The sequence below is a fragment of the Trichomycterus rosablanca genome, chromosome 16 (assembly GCF_030014385.1).
Source record: "Trichomycterus rosablanca isolate fTriRos1 chromosome 16, fTriRos1.hap1, whole genome shotgun sequence".
NCBI classification, from domain to species: Eukaryota; Metazoa; Chordata; class Actinopteri; order Siluriformes; family Trichomycteridae; genus Trichomycterus; species Trichomycterus rosablanca.
Window position 1 is genome coordinate 13,562,454 of NC_086003.1, and position 12,742 is coordinate 13,575,195.

At 41.4% G+C, this 12,742-nt stretch overlaps 1 protein-coding gene across 2 annotated transcripts in view; it reads left to right on the forward strand.

Annotated features, from left to right (window-relative positions):
• Nucleotides 1–12,742, forward strand: part of rad50 (RAD50 homolog, double strand break repair protein) — a 56,273-nt gene that overhangs the window by 16,907 nt on the left and 26,624 nt on the right. For both annotated transcript variants that reach the window (XM_063011631.1, XM_063011632.1), the window contains exons 12-18: nucleotides 1,209–1,366; nucleotides 3,481–3,656; nucleotides 5,428–5,665; nucleotides 8,451–8,640; nucleotides 8,852–8,978; nucleotides 11,254–11,447; nucleotides 11,638–11,748. In XM_063011631.1, the coding sequence (XP_062867701.1) occupies nucleotides 1,209–1,366; nucleotides 3,481–3,656; nucleotides 5,428–5,665; nucleotides 8,451–8,640; nucleotides 8,852–8,978; nucleotides 11,254–11,447; nucleotides 11,638–11,748 (1,194 nt within the window). The remainder of the gene's footprint in view (nucleotides 1–1,208; nucleotides 1,367–3,480; nucleotides 3,657–5,427; nucleotides 5,666–8,450; nucleotides 8,641–8,851; nucleotides 8,979–11,253; nucleotides 11,448–11,637; nucleotides 11,749–12,742) is intronic.

Consider the following 12,742-nt stretch of genomic DNA (forward strand, 5'->3'; position numbering starts at 1 on the left):
GGCGACGGGTCGGTGCTGGATTCGGGAGGAACTCGGTGTTCGCTCTGCGATCAAAACTCGGCTCTCAATCAGTGTGTGAAACAGCGAGGGGAAACACAGGGGAGAGGTTGGAAACAGGTGGTGGAGCGCAATATAGTTTCTATCAGAATACATCAGCACACGCGAGTTTTACAGTATTTCTGACCTGATCGTTCTCTACAAAACAAAATATTTATTAACCTCCAACTCACTATAGAACGAGCCATGCTGCTCGTGTTGCCAAATCCACTCAGATTCATTTATTTCATCAGCGCACAAACTTTGATCTCTCGCTACTTGTTGATGTGCATGTTTGGACGTGGTATCATTAAACCTTTCATCACTTCTCACGTGTGTTTTCGTGACAAAACGTCGTTTTGGAGACCAGAGAAGCTCGCCTGTGATTCTCCCTGGTGATAGATGGTGTAGTGTAGTGTAGTTCACACTACATCGCCGATCAGTCGTGTAGTGTGAACATTACAGCGACCAGGTGTTAATCAGAGTGTCGTGTAGTGTAAACTTGGCATAAGCTGTTCAACAGCCAGGTGTATGTTTACATTACATTTACAATGTTGTAGCGTGTCAGACATATAAAATAATAATAAATAATGAATGTTACTGTTTTCTGTTTTGGATTAATTATTTATGTAAACAAAATACACACATATTTTTAATAATGAGTGTTCTTTGTACAATTATCACATTCGTTCTCTGAACATCTGTACATATTTAAACAAAACCTGTTAATGTAACTCAAATATGCCTAACTGTGTTGAATCGAAATTTAATCGAAAATCGAATCGAAAATCAAAGATCGAATCGAATCGGGACCTTGTGAATCGGAATCGAATCGATCCAGGAAATTAGTGGCGATACCCAGCCCTAGTAACACCCTGGAAGGGGTGCCAGTCCATCGCAGGGCAGACACACTTACACACACACCCCCATTCACCTATAGGGCAATTCAGTGTCTCCAATTAACCTTGACTGCATGTTTTCTGACTGTGGGACGAAACCGAAGCTCCCGGAGGAAACCCACGCAGACATGGGGAGAACATGCAAACTCCGCACAGAAAGGACCCGGACCGCCCCACCTGGGGACCAAACCCAGGAGCTTCTAGTACCCACCAAGCCACTTTTAGCATCCCTGCTGGGATAATAAATATACGTTCATTATCTGTGTTGTCTAGATGGATAAAGAAGATCAGGTGAGGAAGATCAAGTCCAGGCACAGTGAAGACTTGGTTTCTCTGCTTGGCCATTTCCCTAACAAGCGGGAACTTGAGGACTGGATTCACAGCAAATCTAAAGAGATCAACTCCATAAGGATGAAGCTGAGCAAGCTTATGTGAGTGTAAATTCCAACAGCATCTGACAAAACCAGCATAACATTAAATCTATTCAATGCCCAAGAGACTATTAATTCAGTGTACTTGCATTTTAAGAATATCAATTACTATGCAAATACCACCCATGCAAGCTATGGCACTAAAGTTCTAGATGAATGAAGGTCTTGGTTGATTAATTTATTGATTGATTACTTTATTGATCCCCAAAGGGAAAATGCAGTGTTACAGCAGCAATTCACAAACATTACAAGCATAACGCAAAACATGTCAATGTAGTGCAAAGGAAATAAAATACATTTAAAATACAATGCAAAGCAAATATTAGATATACAATATGTAAAAAAATAAAATATAAGAGAATAAAAGCATAAGACAAAGAACAAAAAATTTAAGGAATAAGCCTAAAAGGTATAGTTTACCTCAATTATCATTTATTCAGTACCATGTACTGGTCAACACTAATCTTGTCTTTGGTTCCGTTCCCCTTAATTCCTTTAGATTAGAAATGTCTCTTATATTTATTGTAGGTCATTGTATTTATTGTACTGCTTGTATCTGCACTGTGTATATAGTATTGTCTTGCACTTGTGTTCTGTGTGGTCCTGGAGGAACATTGTTTCGTTTCAGTATGTACTTGTATATAGCTGAAATGACAATAAAGCCTCTCTTGAACTTGATGTGTTACAGCAATTCACAAAAATTACAAGCATCACACAAAACACATCAATATAATGCAATATATAATGTAATGTAAATATAAGATATACAAATGTAAAATATAAAAAGTATGAAAATATACAAGTGTAAAGAACATAAGACAACAAAAAAACAAAAAAAATTAAGGAGGATTTTATTTATTTTATTTATTAGGATTTTAATGTCATGTTTTACACACTTTGGTTACATTCATGACAGAACAGGCAGTTTTTACCACCTTTCTTTCATACTGCTGTTACAAGTTAATTTTCCCAAGGGGATCAGTAGTCTTATTTTATTTTTATTTTTTGTGTGTGTGTTTATGCATTTTCTCCCCTTTTTCTCCCTTTTAGCACGTCCAATTGCCCGATTGTGTCATGCTTCCTTTTCACCAATACCCCTCCGACACGTGGGCAGCATGCCGTATGCATCTCATCACCCACACTTTGACGAGTGCAGTGCAGCTCAGCGTTGTGTACAGAGAGACACACCCTGAGAGCACTCTTTTCTTATCTCTGTGCAGCCGCCATCAATCAGCCAGCAGAGATCGTAATTGCACCAGTCATGGGAGAGAGACCCCATCCGGCTTAGTCCCGCCCTTATCTGAACAACAGGCCAATCGTTGTTCATGTGGCCGCTCAGCCTTAGCCGGCAGGCAGAGCTGAGCTTTGATACGATGTATCCGAGATCCCAGCTCTTGTTCTAGCGTGTCTTTTTTACCGCTGCGCCACCTGAGCGGCCCTTATCTTATTTTTATGTCAAGCACAGTCATGGACTATTTGGTATCTACAATTCACCTAACTTCACCTAACTTGCATGACTGTGGGAGGAAACTGGAGCTCCCGGTGGAAACCCATGCAGACATGGGGAGAACATGCAAACTTCACAGAGAAAGAACCAGGACCTTCTTGCTGTGAGGCAACAGTGCTAGCCACTGTGGCACCCAGTGGAGCCACTGACCCGGGTCTCTTCCCACTACCGCTGCACTTTGTGATCTCTTTTGGAGAGCTGGGGTGGTTGTGGATGTTAGCAGGAGGATGTTAACAGGGGTGTCCATATTTGCATGACTGCATGTATAATCCACAATTCTGTCTGCAATCTATACTATACACAGCTGTACAGAATAGCGCACTTTAGCACTTTCTCAATGCTTTATTACTATTGTGACCACTTATATTCTGTAGTATGTACTTTAGGGTGAAGTCTCTAGCCAGAATGGGTCGCTCACTGCTAATAAAATAATTAAATTATATGTAAAGACTAATCTGTATAATCAGCATTAGCTGTCCAAGTGGAGTTAACTGTTGTCCAAGCAAATTTTAAGTAGTTAATCAACATGTCACCATAGCTGTTGTAATTAATGTTTAATAATATTCTGTTATCCTAAAAGCCATGTTCTCTCTCCATAATGTCTCAGTAAGGAGCTGGCATCCAAAGAACAGAACAAGACTCACTGTACAGCTGAGATTCGACACAAAGAGCAGCAGCTGACCAGCTTCGAAGAAAAGCTCTTCAACGTGTGTGGCAGTCAGGACTTTGAGTCAGATCTTGCTAAGCTTCAGGATGACCTGGAGAAGTGCTCCAAGCAGAGAGGTATGAAAAGTGCCAGCCAGACACAAACAGCCTCACTGGAAGACACTTGATATTTAACATGGTTTCATAACATTTTATTGAAAATTCTTCTTTTTATTATTATTATTATTACACCATTATTAGCGTGTATATTCTAGAGAAAATGCTTTTTATTGTTTTGGCTTAACAACTGAAAAGTATTTTGTAATTATAAAAAAAAAATCAGTATTTATTTATGTATTTTACCCCCTTTTACTCCCAATTTAGCATAGCCAATCTGCTGCTGTGGATCCTAACGGCATCCAAGAAGGGTGTATATTCGCCCTCTGACGTGTGCACAGTTCACCAGTCCCTTCTTATTCACCCATACTTACACCCATACTGGTGGATTTGTGTGGCTTTGTGTACGGAGAGCCACGCCCCGACCTCTGCGCTTCTCTACTTTCTGTACAGGCACCCTGGGCAACCAAGGTCTCTACACAGCATTGATAACTCCACCTCTTAATCTGGTATTTACCACCCAGCAGACTAGAAGCCAATTTTGTCTGCTGCAGGCACTAGCCAATTCTGCCTGCTAGAGGGCCCACAGCCGAGATTCGTACCCGGGAGCTCAGAATCTCGGCGCTGGTGTGCTAGCGGATTATCTCGCTGAGTCACCTGGCTGCCCCAAAGGTATCGTTTATGAATAGATCACAAGGAGTTGCCAAAGCAAAGATGGGTGACCACTTTGTGCCAAAGTTTATTAGAGAATTGTCAATCAGTTCAAAATATAATGCAGGGTTGCAAGTGTTTCTGTTTTATACCATCTACTGTACCTAGTATTGTGAAAAGATTTAGGGATCCTAGAGAAATCTCTGTATAGTGTAAGGTCAGAAAACACTTTTTCAATGAGAGTGCCTTTTGAGCCATCATACACAATTGCATGAGAAACCGTCATGCTGCTGTGCTAAATAGAAGAAGAAGAAGATAGACTTTATTTGTCATATATAGTTGTACAGTACAATGAAATTCTTTCTTTGCAAATCCCAGCTTGTCTTGAAGCTGGGGTCAGAGCGCAGGGTCAGCCATCATGTGGCGCCCCTGGAGCAGAGAGGATTAAGGGCCTTGCTCAGCAGAGCCTGGATTTGACCCGCCAATCTTCCGGTTGATAGCCCAAAGCTCTACCCACTAGGCTACCACTGTCCCTTTTAAATAGAGCCATAAATCAATTTAATGCACATCAAGTTCTCACAGTGTGAATTTGCTAGGTTGAAAAATAGAAGTTCTCTGTGCCAAAGACAAAAAGGATTATCCAGATGTCATCAGCAAAAGGTGCAAAAAGCAACGTCTTTCATGGCATGACAAAAAGTAACTTGCATGTGTGTGGAAGTACCATTAAGCTGAGGCATATAATGTAATTTATGAGACATATGCTGCCATAAAGGCAGTGACCTTCTCAGCAAGACAATATCAGGCCTCATTGTGTACACCCTACAGTAGCAGCTAAAGTCAATTGAATTTGGTTAACTAGTTGATTTGGTAACTAAGGGGGCAATACATTTTTACATAGAACAGGATTGGCTGAGCAGCATTTGTTTTTCATTGATTCATTTCATTTTCATTTCATTTATAAAAGAGCATTCTGTTTTTATTTGGGTAAACTCAAAAGTGTGACATATGAAAAAGTGTGACAGATAGACTACATGCAGTGTATTCAAGCAGTCCTTCTTTCTCTTTATCTTGTACTCCAGGACTCATTTCTTATTATTTAAATATTTCTTTTTTCCTCCTGTCTTGTTTTCAAACCCATCAGCCATGCTGGCAGGTGCCACTGCAGTGTACACCCAGTTCATCAGTCAGCTCACCGAGGAGGGTGAGCCGTGTTGCCCGGTGTGTCAGCGCATCTTCCCCTCAGAGGCGGAGCTTCAGGACGTTATAAACGACATGCAGTCCAAACTGCGGCTGGTCCCAGACAAGCTGAAAAGCACGGAGCAGGACCTGAAAAGGAAGGAGCGCAAGCGGGATGACATGATGGCCCTCAAACCAGTCAGGTGAGATGCTCACGTAGGGATGTGAGATAAATGCTAAACTTAATACTGAATTAATAATGATCACAATGATGACTAATTAAAAAATTGACTGTTGTTAGTCAGCACCTCCTTGTTTCTACACTCACTGTCTATTTTATCAGCTCCACTTACCATATAGAAGCACTTTGTAGTTCTACAATTACTGACTGTAGTCCATCTGTTTCTCTACATACTTTGTTTGCCACCTTTCATGCTGTTCTGTAATGGTCAGGACTCTCCCAGGACCACTACAGAGCAGGTATTATTAAGGTGGTGGATCATTCTCAGCACTGCAGTGACACTGACATGGTGATGGTGTGTTAGTGTGTGTTGTGCTGGTATGAGTGGATAAGACACAGCAGCGCTGATGGAGTTTTTAAACACCTCACTGTCACTGCTGGACTGAGAATAGTCCACCAACCAAAAATATCCAGCCAACAGCGCCCTGTGGGCAGCGTCCTGTGACCACTGATGGTCTAGAAGATGACCAACTCAAACAGCAGCAATAGATGAGCGATCGTCTCTGACTTTACATCTACAAGGTGGACCAACTAGGTAGGAGTGTCTAATAGAGTGGACAGTGAGTGGACACGGTATTTAAAAACTCCAACAGCGCTGCTGTGTCTGATCCACTCATACCAACACAACACACACTAACACACCACCACCATGTCAGTGTCACTGCAGTGCTGAGAATCATCCACCACCTAAATAATACCTGCTCTGTGGTGGTCCTGTGGGGGTCCTGACCATTGAAGAACAGGGTGAAAGCAGCTAAAAAGATATGTAGAGAAACAGATGGACTACAGTCAGTAATTGTAGAACTACAAAGTGCTTCTGTATGGAAAGTGGAGCTGATAAAATGGACAGTGAGTGTAGAAACAAGGAGGTAGTTTTAATGTTATGGCTGATCGGTGTATATACATTTACTCTGTAAGACTGTCGTAATTCTTACACTTTAGACTGTATGTTCACTCCTCCTTTACAGTGCAGCCCTGATCATGCACTGCACCTATCATCTGCCTAACACCTTTCTTATCCTTCATTTTCTACTTTTTCAGTATTACTTTTTGTTTCTGTACCATCTTGGCAGTTGAACTTGTAGTTCTAATGTTTTATTTTTGTCTTTGTCAGCGACCAAAATTTTCTTTTATTAAGCCTATTAAATTGCTCTGGTCGACTTATTTAAAAAGCCTTATTTGTGCAGCCCTGGTAACTGTAAATGTAATACAGACATACAGGTGTCAGTCTAGAGCCATCACAAAATGTTCTCTAGCAGAATCTGCCACTTTGTGGAATATGTCTAACATAATTTGATTTATGTTCATATTCAGGCAAATTATCTTAAGTTATTTAAACCCAATTCAAACAATTAGACAGTAGGTAACATGAAAAAAAATAACATGTAATACAAGTTTTCCAGAAGCCAACTACATCTCTGTGAGTGTAGGCAAAGGTTGAAAACCAACGTTTAATTGATTCCTTAGACAATTATGCATTAGAAAGTGATGTGGTAACGTACAAATACAGTGATGTACAAATACAGATTAAGACTGTATGCCGAGTTGAAGCCATATATCAACAACATGCAAAAATGCTGCTGACTTTTGTCTTGGTTTACTATCTTGTAATACTATCTTGTAATGGATTGATGCGAAGTGCCTGAGTTCACCTTTCAAATTGTACAGTAATGCACGTCATATTCTTCAGGCCAGAAAAAAGGGCTGAGGACCAATGTGTAATCAAACCATGTCGGGGCGGCACGGTGGCTAAGTGGGTAGCGCTGTCGCCTCACAGCAAGAAGGTCCTGGGTTCGATCCCCAGGTGGGGCGGTCTGGGTCCTTTCTGTGTGGAGTTTGCATGTTCTCCCCATGTCTGCGTGGGTTTCCTCCGGGAGCTACAGTTTCCTCCCACAGTCCAAAAACATGCAAGTGAGGTAGATTGGAGATACTAAATTGTCCATGACTGTGTTCGATATAACCTTGTGAACTGATGAACCTTGTGTGAAGATAAACTACCGTTTCCTGTCATGAATGTAACCAAAACCTAATAAACAAACAAACAAACCATGTTGTCATTAAATAACAGGATGGATTAGTTGCTTGCAAGAAAAGCACAATATAGGATTGCATTCAAGACTTGTCTCTTATTGAAAATGTGTGGTGCATATTTTAAGCTATGTAAACAATAACAGAGACCTCTGCCTCTTGATCAACTAAAGGGTTATCAAGCAAGAATAGTTGGTGTCCTTAATTCCTAAACAGTGACAGAACATTGTTAAAGGAAAGTTGAAGTTAACATGGTAATATTGCTCCTGAGCCAACTTTTTTCAGTCATAAATTTAGGATGAGCATACATTGGAGACACATCTGGACTGCAGGCCAGTCAAGCACACACACTCTTTGTCTTTGACACCATGCTGTTGTAGAGCATGCAGAATGAGGCCTAGTATTGTCTTGCTGAAATAACCATGGACTTCCTGGGAAAAGACATTGCTTTAATAGCAGCATGTGTCTCTAAAATCATAATATACACCTCTGAGTCAATGGTACTTCCACGCATATGCATTGGATTGATGTATGGCTTTGTCTTTGTGCATAATGGTTGGATATGTTAAGGTTATGTTCAGAACGTATCATTCAGCAGTGGTTTCTAATGTTGCCCTACACAGACAGAGATTTCTTTGATTCCCTAACTTCTTTCACAATATACAAATGTTGAATTTTGACTTACTGATTTATATCCCTGGGTGCATCACCATCACCAGGCAGTCTCTTGCAGAGCTGCAGGAGAAAGAACTGCCAGAGCTGAGGAATAAGCTACAGAGCGTAAACCGGGAAATAGAAAAACTGAAGCGAGACATCGAGGAGCAGGAGAGTCTGCTGTCCATGTTGACGTCTGAGGAAGACACCGCCAAGGCCTGTCTGCAGGACATTTCGCTGATGGACCGCTACCAGGTCTAAAATTTTAAAAAAAATTAAATCCTAAGCTAGAGACTTATTTCCGATTTAAGACTTTATTTTGTAAAAATGGCATCTGTTTCCCCATTCAGGCAAATGTTCCCAATGTGCTTGCTCAACCATTTACAGCTACATTCTTGAATACAATTTTTAGCTCATTTTAAGCTTTTTAAGTTTGAAAGATTTCTGTTGTTTGGTTATATCGCAGATGGACTTGAAGGATGTGGAGAGGAAGATAGCGCAGCACGCAGCTAAACTTCAGGGAGTTGACTTAAACCGTACTATGCAGCATGTCAGCCAAGAAAAACAGGAGGTCCAGCATCGCCTAGACACCAGTATGGACACACTTTATTCATCACTTCATCCATCAGCATGATCAGTCAACATCTATTACTTTTGTTCATATTGGCCAAGTACTGTAGGCACTGGGTCTTTTATGTACACTGGGTCTGAAGCCTGCATGTGTATTTAGCATTTTTTCCAATCTATTGGTTTCCAAATTCCCATTGTAGTTCCAGTAGCAAGGCTAAATCTAACCTTTCTGGTTGGAACGCCAGAGAGCTGCTGATATTCGAACCATGATGAGCTAAATTACACTGGACAACAATTTTTTGCCAAAGTTCTGTTACCTTGAATTTTTTTGGTGATTGTGACAGACCCATTTGATCTGAACACAAATGTAGTTTCTGATTGTCTGTATCACATAGAAATTTTGAGAAACATTTAAATCTTATCCGTGTCATTAGTTCAACTGAGCTAAAAGTGTTTTGCTGCTGATTTTCGTTTCTACTCAACATCTGGTGCATCTCGTATTAGTGTCCAGCAATAGTCAGCCAGCACTGACGGATTCCAATGGCCTTGGTAACATTTTTTCATTGTGGCAATGTCTTGGTGAAAGCATTCGCCATGCTCATCACTTACTGCACCAAGATTAGGGAAGAAATGCAGGAAATGAATTTTCAGTGACGTTGCACTTCATCACTTTGTAAGCTTGAAGAAGGTTGTCACCCAGCTTGATGAAGTTTGGCGCTCGATAGTTGCAAAAAAAGAATTTTTCAACAATATCCTGGAATTATTTGCAAGTGATTTTCTCAGGTCTCACCACCAGCTCTTTGAACTGATCATTCATGATGTGTCGCATTTGTGGACCAACAGAAATGCCTTCACTAATCATGGTATCAGTTATTCTTGCGAACTCTTGTTGCTTTTTATTTGTTCGTTGCCTTTATAAAATCTTTCATCAGCCCGAGTTTTAAGTGAAGTGAATATCTTTTTTTTTTGGGTCCACAAGTGGTTTATGTGCAATATTGTTCTGCCCTGGGGTCAAATTCTGATGAATTGGCCAGTTATTTTTAGTGTAATATGATTCTTCTTATGACTGTCCCAATTGCAAATGAAGCAGCAATACTTGGTATATCTGAGCTGCAATCCAAGAAGCAGTGCCACTCTAAATCTCCAGCTGTTTCAGTTGTTGTTGCTGTACTTGATGTGTTTCAACAACAGTTCCATGTTCTGGTATGTTTCCTTCATGTGTAAAGCATACCAACAGGTACTGAAGGATAGACATTGTCACTGTATAACAGCCTTGAGGCATGAATCAATAAAATGGTACGTGATAGGAAAAATTTGAGGTGATTTTTGTTATCAGCAGCTCAAAATACCTAAGACACACCCAAAAGTGTTCAAGAAACAAAATCTCTGTTGACCAGTGTTATAAGACGTCTGCCCCACCTGAGAATCTCTCTGCAACAGTGCGCATTATTTCTGTAATGGCCTTTATTTAATCATGGTGGAGTGGCTGTGCCACTTGTTTTATAGACTCCCAAAATGGTGTTGTGGATCATGTAGTAAACGGTTGGTGAACATCTAATTGAATTGACATACAATGTGTGGTCTGAATATGGCTTTTATTAAATCTTGGCATACGGTAGTATTGCTGTATTTCTCAATGCTTTAGGTGACTGTGTTTAATCTGGCTTTAGAAAAAGTGAAGAAAATAAGCCTGTGGACCTCGGTTCTATCATTTTCTCTAGTCATTGTGACATGAAACTGCCTCAGGGTGTGTTGATGCCCTCATGAGTGTACTGTCCAGGGTTTATTCCTGCCTTGCACCCAGTGTTTATGGGTATCTCCAGACCCACACTTCCATCACTGATCGTTTTACATGTTTAGATCTGTTCGATCTGATCTCGGGCGGCACGGTGGCTCAGTGGGTAGCACTGTCGCCTCACAGCAAGAAGGTCCGGGGTTCGATCCCCAGGCTGGGCGGTCCGGGTCCTTTCTGTGCGTAGTTTGCATGTTCTCCCCATGTCTACGTGGGTTTCCTCCCACAGTCCAAAAAAATGCAGTCGGATTAATTGGAGACACTGAATTGCCCTATAGGTGTGTGTGTGTGTGTGTGTGTGTGTGTGTCTGCCCTGCGATGGACTGGCACCCCGTCCAGGGTGTTACTGTGTGCCTTGCGCTTATTGAAAACCTGGGATAGGCTCCAGCACCCCCCGCGGCCCTAATTGGATAAGCAGTTAAGAAAGTGAGTGATCTGGTCTCAAGCTTGCAGGATGCCTTATAGATCTATTTCTCCATCATTCTCCTGTGTGTCTTGTATTACAGCCTGCAGTAAGATGGAGCTGAAGCGTAAACTGATCCAGGACCAGCAGGAGCAGATCCAGACCCTAAAAAGCAGTGTGAACGAGATCCGCTCTGTGAAACTTCAGATTTCCAGTAACATGCAGAAGCAGCAGCAGCTGGAGGAGCAGTGTGTGGAGTTCAGCGCTGAGATCCAGGCCCTGCACAGGGAAATACGGGTAAGACCTCCTTAAGAGCCTAGCATCACTAGAGCTTCTCTCTGAAGTTATTGTTATAAATACATGCATGTGGCATAAAATCTTCTGAAAAGTACCTTGCTAAAAATTGTAATGTTTTGTTTATGTGAACCTATACAATAAAAGAAGTATTTGTGTTTTTTGCTGTAATATTTTGATGTGTGTGCTATAGGATGCAAGAGAGCAGGCCTCCCCTCTGGCAGCCACTTTGGAGAAGCTCCAGCAAGAAAAGCAGGAGCTGATTGAGAGCAGGAGGACAAAGCAAGCAGAAGGCCAAGAGAAGGTAGAGTTCTTTCCAGCATTAGTATTTGTCTTGTACCAGAGGAGGCACTAATTGCCTACACTATTACATTAGAGCTTAAGGTCTTGCAAACCTAAAGAAGTAAAAGAAGTACTGAGAGGAAAAAAGCTATCCATAATAATTAAAATTAATATATCATTTGTAGCTGATTCAATAAATCTGCAAACGTAGTGACATTCATACGCGTGAATTATTAAAACTACTACAAATGCCAAGCTTTTAAAACGAGGGGTAGGGGTCAGCCTAGCCATTGGGAGGTGGACTTGTCAGTGCGCTCTCAGTGCCAGTCCCAAGTCCAGAAAAAATAAAGAGGGTCACGTCAGAAAGAGCATCCGGTGTAAAAACCGTTCCAGGTCAGGCATACCGACCAGAATATTCTGCTGTGGCGACCCCAAATAATGGGAGCAGCCGAAAAAGTAAAAACAAGGTAATTACTGATTGTTAAAAGTCGGCCTAACTAAAGATAGAGCTGGCATTTGGAGATGTATGGAATATCTCAGTACAGGCAGAAGCAGGGCAGAACCTAGGTGAAACATAGTATGAATAAAGCCGGTGTGGTGCAAAAGCAGAATAAAATTGATTAAGCAGCCTGAAAATTGGGCTCATTTTCAGTTTTTGCAGGTGCGAGGTCTCATTAGGGTTGGGCGATATTGCCGATTTTCATACCGTCATACCGTCTTCAAAAAATACCGCGGTATACGGTATTACCGCGTGTGTCTGTCTGTTAGTGATGGGTCGTTCGCGATTCTATTGAACGGCTCTTTGAAATGAACTAAAGGAACCCGAGTCGCGCCTCTGGGAGCTGTTATATAGGGTGTGTTCGAAAAGCTAGGGAGCTCTCTACATATATTTTTATTTTATAATGACTGATTAATTCCGTCTACTGATGCGAAGCAGAGTGGGTGAAATACAGCCGATTAGAACTGCGCAGTTATCACGGGGAGCGAGCGACACACACACACACACACACACACAC